Source organism: Chionomys nivalis, chromosome 12, assembly GCF_950005125.1.
Source record: "Chionomys nivalis chromosome 12, mChiNiv1.1, whole genome shotgun sequence".
In the NCBI taxonomy this organism is placed as follows: domain Eukaryota; kingdom Metazoa; phylum Chordata; class Mammalia; order Rodentia; family Cricetidae; genus Chionomys; species Chionomys nivalis.
In genome coordinates, this window is record NC_080097.1 from 71,597,568 (window position 1) to 71,609,726 (window position 12,159).

Sequence of the window (12,159 nt, forward strand, 5' to 3'; positions counted from 1 at the left end):
CTTTCTGTTGGAGGCTCGCGGCCAGGGACTTTCGTGACAGGGCTTCAGGAGAAGACAAACATCTTTTCCCATTCCCTTGGGGCCTGAAGAAGAAAACTTAGTATAAACTCAGCCAGAGCTGCTGAGTCTGTCTGCGGGGAGGAAGTGGGTTCTTAAGCGGAGGCCTGTGCCTTCGCTCCGCCCCAGTGGGAAGCGGCCCCACCCTCTGTGCACGGCTCCCTCCCCCTTCGCGGGGCTGAGTGGACGGGCCTGGGCCTTGGGCCCGCCCCGACGCTCTGCAGACTGTGCCACCCGGCGTGGAGGAGGGGGTCCGCCTCGGTGGCCCGAGCGCGAGGCCGGAGGGCTGCGGGGCCGCGGCTCTGCCGGGCACGGCGGTGGGCCGTCGGTTCTCCCAGCCCCCGGTCGCGCGGCGGCCACGCTCAGAGAGCGCGCGGACCCGAGCGGGCGCCACGAGCCGCAGCGCGCCGCCTCCCCCTGGTGGAAGCGGTAGTTGGGCCCGGCTGCGGCGGAGCGTTCGCTCGGAGATGGCGGAGTTGCCGCGACGCGGCCCGAGGCCCCGCGAGCAGGGAAGCCCGGCGGCCCCGGGACGCAGCGGGGCCCGGGGACAGCGGGGACGCCGCCCACTCCACAGGGTGAGCCATCCTTGAGAGCAGCCTCCCGTCCGCCGTCGCCCCCAGTTCTCCCCGTGAGTGTCGCCACTGTAACCACCCGCAGGGTCGTCCGGGGCGGCCCCTCCTCCGGCCCTCTGCGCCCCTGCCTTAAGTCCCCGCCGCTGGCCTCCCCTCAGTTGCCCCATTCCGGTTGCTTCGCCCGGGTCACTACCGGGCTCTTTGAGCCGGTTCCTGCCTGGATGTCAACTCTCGGCCGCGCTCCTGCCCCTTCCGCTCCAGCTCCCCCACCTGTGGGCTCCTCGTTTCTTTGGTGAGCTCTTAGTTCCCGCAGGAGGGTCCCTTTATCGTCTAGGCCAGGTCCCCAATCGGTCTGCCTTCCCCCCACAGCGTCGGCTCTGCTCTTTCCCAGTGGTGGGTCCACCTCCGGCCTCCCTGACTCTGTTTGCTGTCCACTGTGGATGACGACCCTTGGTTTTCTCCTTCCTCAGAAACTTTCCACTGCCACACACGTTTCTCTTCCAGTGTTAGTCATTGTACTACCCCTAACAGTTCTCACATGACCCCCTCCCTAGATCTTACTGCTTCTTCTAGATATGAAGTTAAAATGCAGTTTGTTACAACACAGGAACTTTACAGGCCTGACCTTTGAATCCCAGTTCCTCCACTGACGGAGCTTTGTGATATTGGGTAAGTTACTAAACTTCTCTGGGCCTGAAATTGTGTGTGTGTGTGTGTGTGTGTGTGTAAAATGGAACCAATACTTACTATGTGTATTTTCCCTGCCTCTTAGAACTTGTATTAAGTACAAGTGCACTTGATTTACATCCTGAAAAACCTTTAAAATATCCTAAATTAAAAATGCATATAAGTACACCTAACCTACTAACCGCAGTAGCCTATCAGTGCCCTTTGCTCTATGATGTCAGTTGCTTAGCATTGTAGTTGTGTGGCTGGGGAGGAACTTAAACTGTCTAACATCACAAGGAGAGCATTGTGTGAGTCCACTATCCTAGGAAAGGACCGAATTCTAGGGCCTGGGGCTGTAACTCCAGGGAGAGTACTTGCCTGGCCTGTTCAAGGCCATATGTTCCACTGCCAGCGTTGGAGACCAAACCGCAAAAAGATATGAAGTATCCTTTATACTAAATGTTTATCATTTGCACATTGTAATGAATGGAACCATTTTAAATCTAGGTCCTAAGCAAAGCTCTCAGAACGCCTGCTAATCAGAATATCTCTAGATAACCGTTATCAACACAGGCCACACTCACAACTGTTCTGCCACGTGGTGATGGCACATGCCTTTAATCCCAGCACTTGGGTAGCAGAGGCAGGAGGATCTCTGAGTTTGTGGCCAGCCTGATCTATAGAGTGAGTTCTAGGACAGTCAGGGTTACACAGAAAAATTCTGTTTTGGAAAAAAGAAAGAAAGACTTGAGCTCTTTCTATGATCTACACCTGTCCTCTGACTCCTCCCCCTTCCCCGTCATTGCATTAGAACCTCGGGCATGGCAAGGCATGGGCTCTGCTACTAACCCAGGACTCGAGCCCCACCACAATTTTGTTTGTTTGTTTGTTTTATTATTACTGTGTATACACACACCAGAAGAGGGCACCAGATATCATGGATGGTTGTGAGCCACTTTGTGGTTGCTGGAAATTGAACCCAGGACCTCTGGAAGAACAGCAGTGCTCTTAACCTCTGAGCCATCTCTCCAGTCCCCATCACAGTTTTTATTCTGTCTCCCAGCTCATTTGTGTCATTTAGTTTTACCCAGGCCAAAGCTGAACTCTAAATAAACCATCTCTCTGCATTCTGAAAGATCCTGTCTGCCTGTACCCACTGAGGTGTGTGGAATGGCAGTGGAGAGGGATTGCCAGCTGCTGACCTCACTGGGAGTGGCTCAGATAAAATGAATGGAAACCTGCAGTGGTCTATGGGAAAAGAAGCCATCAAGTGAGATTCCCTTAAAACTGTCTTCTGATCATCTGCCCTCCATCCACTTGCTATAGCTGGACTTGGTTCCTCATTTTCCTCCATCCTTAGGGATGCTCCTGTGCTGTTCTGGAGGGAGGGTGTGGTTAGTTCAGGAAGGAGAAGTACATAGAGTCTGCACTTCGCTTTCCGGCTTTTCTTATGCACAAGCGGGTTTTATCCTCTTCCCTGATTCTGGCATAGGAGAAGAGAAGGGTATGGGTGATTTTTTACAAGTAGTGCCAAGGAAAGTCTCCCAAGTTCTGGACTCAGCCACTAACAGAATTATTACCTCTTGCCATTTCTCAAGTTCCTCCACCACAGGGACCACATGACTGGAAGTTCGTTAGTGCCGTTAGGGGTGATGACGGGTGTGATTGATGTAGAAGATTAAGACTTAGGAGTTTTCTCCTTTCTGATGCCTGATTGGGTCATGAGGCCTCTGAGATGTGCTGTAGAGAGCCCATAGTACTCCTGCTCACTGGCAGACTGCTCACAGACCTCCGGTCACCCTCCTGGCTGTTTGGTCTCTCTGGATAGGCTCTTTCATAACCTGTGTTGCTGACCCAGCTTGGACATAAAAGAATTTGGACATTTATTTGGGTATTCTAAAAAAGAACGAGCTATGAAGCCAAGGTATGGGATTCACCTTGTATTCTTCTATAGAGCAAAGCATCTGGGCTGGGGAGATGGCTCACAGGGGATGAAGTGCTTGCTGAGCAAGTGTGAGGCTCTGGGTTTAGATTCCCAGTACTGAAGTCTGGTGGTGCACATCTCAGCCTGGGGAAGTGAAAACAAGCAGACAGGTTTGCTAGCCAGCCGTTCCTTCTAACTGGAACCAAGAGCTCCAGGTCCAGTGAGAGACTGTCTCAAACATGTGTGTGCCTGCATAGAAGAGCGTGGGGAGAGAGATGGGATGAGTGGAATGGGTTAGTAACAGACTTTCAAAGGAGAAGTAATGTACTGATTTCTCTTCCTTACAGATTGTGGGGCCACTCTTCTGGACTTAGCTGATTTCTGATGTGAGAACCACCACAAGAGCTGAGAAAGCTCAAGTTTCAGCCTGAGGCATGGGCCAGGGGCCATGGTGACCTGAGACCAGTAGATTCTGTCCAGTGCAACCTGTTGCTCCTTCTGCCTCTCCTATCCTGTATTGAAAGAATTTGTTCCCATCTCATGGGTCACTGACCCTAAGAGAATCCCTTTCTCATATTTTTCTGTTCTTCTGCGCTATCAAGACCGTTCCAGCCCACAGAACTCCTTCCTCCCATCTCCTGAGGTGGTCCCCATTGCTTCCTCATTTCTCCTCGCCATGCTCCAGCTGTGGAAGGTGGTACGCCCTGCTCGGCAACTGGAACTGCACCGCCTCATACTGCTGCTGATTGGTTTCAGTCTTGTCTCCATGGGATTCCTGGCTTATTATGTGTCCACCAGCCCCAAGGCCAAGGAACCCTTGCCTCTGCCCGTGGGGGGCTGTGGTAGCAGTGAGGCAGCCGGCCCTGCACGACCGCCAGTCCCGCCTCGTCCCCCTGGGCCTCCAGAAACAACCCGAACAGAACCCGTGGTTCTTGTGTTTGTGGAAAGTGCATACTCACAATTGGGGCAGGAGATTGTGGCCATTTTGGAGTCTAGTCGTTTTCGTTATAGCACTGAACTAGCACCTGGCCGAGGGGACATGCCCACGTTGACTGATGACAGCCATGGCCGCTATGTGTTGGTCATCTATGAGAACCTTCTGAAGTATGTTAACCTGGACTCCTGGAGCCGAGAGCTGCTAGACCGGTACTGTGTGGAGTACGGTGTAGGCATCATTGGCTTTTTCCGAGCCCATGAGCATAGCCTATTGAATGCCCAGCTTAAGGGCTTTCCCCTTTTTCTACACTCAAATTTGGGGCTCCGGGACTACCAAGTGAATCCTTCTGCCCCACTACTACATCTTACCCGCCCCAGCCGCTTGGAGCCGGGACCACTGCCTGGTGATGACTGGACCATCTTCCAGTCCAATCATAGCACCTATGAACCCGTGCTGCTTGCCAGCCATCGGACAGCTGAGCTCCCTATGCCAGGACCAGGGCTCGGGCGGGCCCGGCTCCCAACTGTGGTACAGGACTTGGGGCTTCATGATGGCATACAGCGGGTGCTGTTTGGACACGGCCTTTCCTTCTGGCTCCATAAGCTTGTCTTCGTTGATGCTGTTGCATACCTCACTGGGAAGCGCCTCTGCCTGGACCTTGACCGTTACATCTTAGTAGACATTGATGACATCTTTGTGGGCAAAGAAGGTACTCGCATGAAGGTGGCTGATGTTGAGGTCAGTTTTTTTTTTCCTTTTCTGTGTATTTTGCTAGAAAATTTGCAAGCTCTGTCTGTCAGATTCCCTGCTTTGATTCTGAGCTGGTCATAGATAGATTCTCTGCCTTTTATAGTTGGAAAGACATCTACTTACTGTATATTTCTCAGTCAGTATGTTGTCTCCTGATTTGGCATTTCTCTACTATTCTTTCTAGGCTCTGCTGACCACCCAGAGCAAACTCAGGACCTTAGTCCCCAACTTCACCTTCAACCTGGGCTTCTCGGGCAAGTTCTACCATACTGGTGAGCTCATTCCCTGTTCTGTCTCTTTAGTATTGACCCTGGGCACACACGTTGGAGAAAGGGACAGAGTTTAGGGCAGACGTGGATTGACATGGGCGGCAAACAGAAAGCCTTGGCCATGGGCAGGGATCAGTAATGTCCAAAGGATGGAAGACGGCCAGTGTTTCTACAAAACAAAGGCATAGGGGCTGACTGTGGTCAGCAGTCAGTGTTGTAATAAGAGCGGCAGGGCTGCGTCCCCGGCACCCGGCCGCCCGCATGGCTTATGCCCCAAAATAATTACATGGAAACTGTATTTTTTTAATCACTGCCTGGCCCATTAGTTCCAGCCTCTTATTGGCTAGCTCTTACATATTGATCTAACCCATATTCTGTGTAGTACCACGAGCTGGCTTACCAGGAAAGATCTTAACCTGCATCTGTCTAGAGTGGGAGAATCATGGCGACTCATTGACTCGGCTTTTTTCTCCCAGCATTTTGTTCTGTCTACTCCACCCACCTAAGGGTTGGCCTATCAAATGGGCCTAGGCAGTTTCTTTATTAATTAACCAATGAAAGCAACAGATTATAAAGAAATCATTTCCCCTTTTTCTGTTTAAACAAAAAAGAAAGGCTTTAACTTTAACATAGTAAAATTACATATAACAAAACAGTAATCAAGCAAGAATTACAGTTACAATATTTACATCTACTTTTTTTTTCTTTTTTTTTTTTGTTTTTTTTGTTTTTTTTGTTTTTTTGTTTTTTTTTTTTTTTTTGGTTTTTTCGAGACAGGGTTTCTCTGTGGCTTTGGAGCCTGTCATGGAACTAGCTCTGTAGACCAGGCTGGTCTCGAACTCACAGAGATCCGCCTGCCTCTGCCTCCCGAGTGCTGGGATTAAAGGCGTGCGCCACCACCGCCCGGCCCATCTACTTTTTTTTATTATAATAATGGAAAACTATAACTAACCATTTTTTAACTCCATCAAAGACTCCAGAAGGATATAATATTACCTAAGTAAACAAGAAATCCAAAACTCTAGAAATGACAGAGACATCTCGCTGCCTGTACAGTCACCCAAAGTTTTTCTGTACCATTGGGGCATCCATCTTTGGCCTTTAGGCCCATAGTATCCAGCAGACATTTCCATGAAGCAGGAAAATTCCAAAGACAGTTCAGTCACTTTTTGCTGTGTCCTGCAGAATGTCTCGTAGACTCTTTCATGAATCAGGAACCCTGAAATACCATCTCACCTTTAGGCAAGTTCAGCAGTCCTTTTTCTGCGGGTTCTTTGTGTCCAGTTTATGCAACAGTCCAGGCAAGAACAGTTTCTTGCCCAAATGGCTATCAAACTCCATAAGGAGCCTCTTCGATGCCCATCTTCCTCTTGAAGTAGCTTGGTGCTGTCAGGAGCAGATGTGTCTCATTGTCATAAAAAGCCCTAAATTATTAAAACACTTAAATGCCATATTCTGTAGCCTTTGAAAGATATGAAGAATGCCTATCTGAAATATATCTATGCATATCTAGAAAATCTAACTAACATGACTACAAGCTTTACTATTATCAATGATTATCCATTAACAACCTATATTTACATTACATTTTTAAATGAACTACATAATCACAATACCTTAAGAGCAGAAATACATATACATATAACAAAATTGACCTTAAAATCCATACCACTCAGTGGGTAGAGCATGAGACTCTTGATCCCAGGGTCGTGGGATCGAGCCCCATGTTGGGCGCCAAAATGTAACGACGTAAATGAATACAGACAGATTATAAAAATATGTACAGCTTTAATGAGGAAATAGACTTACAGGACCACAGGTTCCCGCGGAGAACAGGAAAGCAGAGCAAAAGGGCTGCTGGGATCATGCCCGACAGATTTATCAGTAAACATTAGCCCGAGGCGAACACGCCCCCAATGTGTGGGGCTTATCCCTACAAGTCAGTGTGTGATCCTAGGGACAGAAGAGGAGGACGCAGGGGACGACATGCTGCTGAAGCACCGCAAAGAGTTCTGGTGGTTTCCTCACATGTGGAGCCACATGCAGCCACACCTCTTCCACAACCGCTCTGTGCTGGCCGACCAGATGAGGCTCAACAAACAGTTTGCTTTGGTGAGACTCTTGAATCTCTTTCTCATACTTTCTCCCAGAGATAGTTTCTTTTTTTAACCCTCCCTAATGGACACCCTTTCCTACCCTTCCCAGTTCCCTTCTGTGGAGGCACCCCACCCTCTCTACCCTCTACTCCCCAAACTTCACCAGGTCCTGGTGAGAGTCTATGCCATTCCCAGGAGCATGGGATTCCTACGGATCTGGGGTATGCTGTGGCCCCCCACCACTCGGGTGTGTACCCCATCCACACGCAGCTGTATGAGGCCTGGAAATCTGTATGGGGCATCCAGGTGACCAGCACTGAGGAGTATCCTCATCTCCGTCCTGCCCGCTACCGCCGTGGCTTCATTCACAATGGCATCATGGTGAGGGATTCCCACTACTGATTTCAAGCAAACTCTGAAATTTAGACAAGCCTCTAACTGGCCTGGACATGTGGCTTGTCATCTGCCAGCCCAAGGCATCCACAAAATAGGGGATAAATATCTTGATAATGCAGATAGTAAATTTTGTTACTTCAAACTGAACCTCTATAAAACCAGAGATTGCCAATGCCTCCTGACTTTGGTCCTTATCTGCCCTCCATCTTACCAGTCATGTCTCATCTGTCACTGTACTTTCTTTTCCTCTCAGGTGCTTCCCCGGCAAACATGTGGCCTCTTCACCCATACGATCTTCTACAACGAGTATCCTGGAGGTTCTCGTGAACTAGATCGGAGCATCCGAGGTGGAGAGCTCTTTCTGACAGTGCTACTTAATCCGGTAAGGTACCAAAAGGGAACCAGAAGACTGGAGAGCCAAACTTCTTAAGCCAGGGCCTCGCTCACCAAAGCTGATTGTGGGATAGGGTGGCTGCGTCTCACATGAGGCACCCTCTTGTAGATCAGCGTCTTTATGACACACCTGTCCAACTACGGAAATGACCGACTGGGCCTGTACACCTTTGAGAGCCTGGTGCGCTTCCTCCAGTGCTGGACACGACTGCGCCTCCAGACCCTTCCTCCTGTCCCCCTTGCACGAAAATACTTTGAACTTTTTCCTCAGGAGCGAAACCCCCTTTGGCAGGTAAGGATGGAGCTCACACTGACAGAGATGTGATGGGGGTCAAGGGTCATAAGATTAGTCCTCATCAGACTCGTGGCCTAACCTTCAGAATCCCTGTGATGACAAGAGGCACAAAGACATCTGGTCCAAGGAGAAAACGTGTGATCGACTCCCCAAGTTCCTCATTGTGGGACCACAGAAGACAGGTAAATTGTCCACAGCCAGTTAGTTCATCTTATGCTGCCTACTTCTAATTAGTCAAGTCTCTTGAGAAAAGATTCTTTTTTTTTTTAAATTGCATTTATTTAGTGTGCTTGCATGAATGTGTAAACACATGTACAGGAAAACTTGAGGAATCAGTTATTTCCAGTTTTGTTTTGTTTTGTTTTGTTTTGTTGAGATAGGGTCTCACTGTGTCGCTCTGGCTGTCCTGAAACTCACTCTGTAGACAAAGCTGACTTCAAACTCACAGAAATCCGCCTGCCTCTACCTCCTGGGTGCTGGGATTAAAGGCATGCACCATAATATTTTTTGATTACATTTTGTGTGTGTGTGTGTGTACACGCACATGCACACCTTTATGTCTGTGTGTACATGTACATACATGTGCCCAACAACTTGAGGTCTCTCTTTCCACCATGTGGATACTAGGGATCAAACACAGATTGTCGCATTTAGTGGCAAGAACCTTAATCTACAGAGTTACTTTCACAGCCCTGAGACAGGAACTTTCTCCCCCTTAATTCTAGCTATATAGCACATTTATAGAAAACTGGGCGTAGTAGCTCACCTAGCACTTGGGAGGCAAGGGCAGGGGGATTACAGTGAACTTAAAGCCAGCTGGGGCTACATACTGAGTTCCAGACTAGCCTGGGTTACAGAGAGAAGACCCTGTTTCAAAAACTCAAAACATACTACTTGTACTACTAATAAAGAGCCATCATGCGTGTCAGCTTGCAGGGGTGGTGTGGTAACAGCTTTGTTCTCCTTTAGTGTTCTGAGAATTGAACCCAGGGCCTCACACAGGATACCACTGTACACTCAGCTGACCTCTCTAGCTCCCATATGTGGAATTTTTTTTTTATCTGTTTAGTTTTTTTAAGACAGGGTCTCATATCACCCAGGCCTGATCTCTTTGCTTTAGTTTCCAAGTGCTGGGATTACATGCGTGAGCCACCGTACCTGAAAGAGATAAGGAAGGGCTGGGATGTGTGCTGGGATTACATGCCTGAGCCACCGTACCTGAGAGAGAAAGAGGGGCTGGGATGTGTGCTGAGCCTGCACTAAGCCCTGGGTTTCAGCCCCAGCATAAAAGCCAGTCTGGTGGAACAGGCAATATCAGAAATTCAAAGCTGTCCTTGGCTATAAAGCAAGTTTGAGGCCAGCCTGGGCTACATAAGATTCTGTCTTTAAAATGTATTAAATAGCCAGCCTTGGTTGTACAGGCTTGTGATTCCAGCAGTTTAGGAGGCAGAGACAGCTTCGGTGCCTGCCCAGCTATAGAGTGTATTCATGGAAGTCTGGGCCACTTAGTAAGACCTAATCTCAAAATCAGAAAAGTAAGAAGAGGTCTGTGGAAGAGTATTCTCCACGTGGGGAACTCTAGATTCAGTCCTGAGTACTAGGGAGGGGGAGGGGAGCTAAGTGGTTCTGATAAAGTAGAAGGCGAAAGCCACGGTTTTTAACCCATTCCTGGGCCTCCCTCAGGGTTTTCTTCTCTTACTTTACTCTGGCTGAAGGGAGTGTTTTCTTAGTTCCTTCAAACTGATGCTATTGAGCTAGCTGCTTTCCTGCACAGGCTGGTCCTTGTCTTCCATGCAGGCACCACAGCTGTGCACTTCTTCCTGAGCCTGCACCCCGCTGTGACAAGCAGCTTTCCTAGCCCCAGCACCTTTGAGGAAATTCAGTTCTTCAATGGCCCTAATTACCACAAGGGTATCGACTGGTGAGACTGGGTCCCCTTGAGTGTTTCTCAGAGCAACATGGCCTTCTCCAAAAAATAACCCATTCCAGCTTCTGCCAGCACACAAACATCTGGCCTTGCCACTGAAATGTTTCTTTTTTCTATGCTACTTCTCTAGGTACATGGACTTCTTTCCTGTTCCTTCCAATGCCAGCACTGACTTCCTCTTTGAAAAGAGTGCCACCTACTTTGACTCAGAGGTTGTACCACGGCGGGGGGCTGCCCTTCTACCAAGAGCCAAGATCATCACTGTCCTCACCAACCCTGCTGACAGGGCCTACTCCTGGTACCAGGTTTGCCTGAAGCTAGGGACCACTAGGCCTTAAGGGAAAGGTGGAGAAGGTAGTAACTGCTAGAGACACAGAAAGGAATGAGGGTAGGGAAATTAAACTGGTCCCTGAAGGAGGGGTAGCTTTGCTATTGTCACCAGACAAGAATATGGCCAATATAATACTGTCAAATCACCAGCCCTGTCCCTTCTTATCCTTGGTCCTGCAGCACCAGAGAGCACATGGAGACCCAGTTGCTTTGAACTATACCTTCTACCAAGTGATTTCAGCTTCTTCTCAGGCCCCTCTGGTACTTCGCTCCTTGCAGAGCCGTTGTCTTGTCCCTGGCTACTATTCTACCCACCTGCAGCGCTGGCTGACTTACTATCCCTCTGGACAGGTACAGTTCCCCTAGAGCCTTCCTTAGGGTCCCCTCCCTCCAGCCCAGTCTTAGGAATCTGGAGGGAACCACATCCCTGTCCCTTCAGTTGCTGATTGTGGATGGGCAGGAGCTTCGTATCAACCCAGCAGCTTCGATGGAGACCATCCAGAAGTTCCTGGGTATCACCCCTTTTCTCAACTACACAAGGACCCTCAGGTGGGAGAGCATGGTCCAAGAGGAAGAAGGTTTTGTGGGGAAAAGGGATTGTTTGGAAGAGACATCTCTCCCTGTGGGCTGGGAGGGGTAGGGTGTATTTGTGGGGCTTGAATTTTTTTCCTCCCTGACACCTAATGCCCTATTCCTTTGAGCAGGTTTGATGAAGATAAAGGATTTTGGTGCCAGGGACTTGAAGGTGGTAAGACTCGCTGTCTAGGGAAAAGTAAAGGCCGGAGGTACCCAGACATGGACACGGAGGTGAGTGAGACCTGAGACAAGGTTGCCGCTCCACCTCCAGGTCTGATCTTGCTGCACTCTTTACTGTTTTTCTCCTCTCACGTTTTCTCCCATCAGTCTCGCCTTTTCCTTACGGATTTTTTCCGGAACCATAATTTGGAACTATCAAAGCTGCTGAGCCGGCTTGGACAGCCAGCCCCCTTGTGGCTTCGGGAAGAATTGCAGCATTCCAGTGTGGGCTGATGCCCCAGCCTTCTCATACCAGCAAAAAGCCTGCTGCTTCACTGAGGGGCAAGCCTTAGAACAGGGCCCAAAAGGGGGATTAGAGTGGCCTGGCCCTTTACCCCTCTACCTCAGTGGCCCCCAGGATTGGAATAGCTGAAAAGGGAAGGGCATCCATTCCTTTGACATAGTTTGGGGGCCTAAAAAAAGGGGCTTCCCCTTGATACCCTGTTATGGTACTAGGTACCTTTGACCTATGAACCTGGGAGGTGAGGAAGAGAGGGTCCAGGGAGGGGATAGAAGAATGTATTAATTCATTATTTCCCTCTTCGTCCCCAGCAGTTTATGTGTCTATGCCTACCCACAAGAGGGCCCTTTGCTAAGGCCCCTTTAATCAGACAATGGGATCTACCTGTGGCCTGGCCTCCCTAGTGTCATTCACATTGAATGGGGATGAGGTCGGACAATTGCTCATAGAGCTGAATATGAGCCCTAGCTGTGGGCTAGAAATGTCCTTAATAAACATCCTTATTTTT

The 12,159-nt window shown here is 49.4% G+C and overlaps 1 protein-coding gene across 5 annotated transcripts; it reads left to right on the forward strand.

Moving 5' to 3' along the window:
- Positions 1 to 297: 297 nt before the first annotated feature.
- Positions 298 to 12,145, forward strand: Ndst2 (N-deacetylase and N-sulfotransferase 2). Of its 5 annotated transcripts, none has more exons than XM_057786762.1 (15): positions 298 to 685; positions 1,237 to 1,298; positions 3,570 to 4,897; positions 5,094 to 5,181; positions 7,136 to 7,290; positions 7,470 to 7,655; positions 7,924 to 8,052; positions 8,173 to 8,355; positions 8,444 to 8,540; positions 10,156 to 10,279; positions 10,416 to 10,590; positions 10,796 to 10,966; positions 11,055 to 11,164; positions 11,320 to 11,422; positions 11,519 to 12,145. In XM_057786762.1, the coding sequence occupies exons 3-15, from the start codon at positions 3,899 to 3,901 to the stop codon at positions 11,642 to 11,644; spliced, it is 2,646 nt and encodes an 881-aa protein (XP_057642745.1). In that variant the 5' UTR covers positions 298 to 685; positions 1,237 to 1,298; positions 3,570 to 3,898; the 3' UTR covers positions 11,645 to 12,145. The 5 variants fall into 5 exon arrangements, with proteins under 5 accessions (XP_057642745.1, XP_057642744.1, XP_057642748.1 ...); XM_057786761.1 differs by having other exon boundaries at positions 298 to 632; XM_057786765.1 differs by having other exon boundaries at positions 298 to 632; positions 11,055 to 11,127; positions 11,519 to 11,651.
- Positions 12,146 to 12,159: the final 14 nt, after the last annotated feature.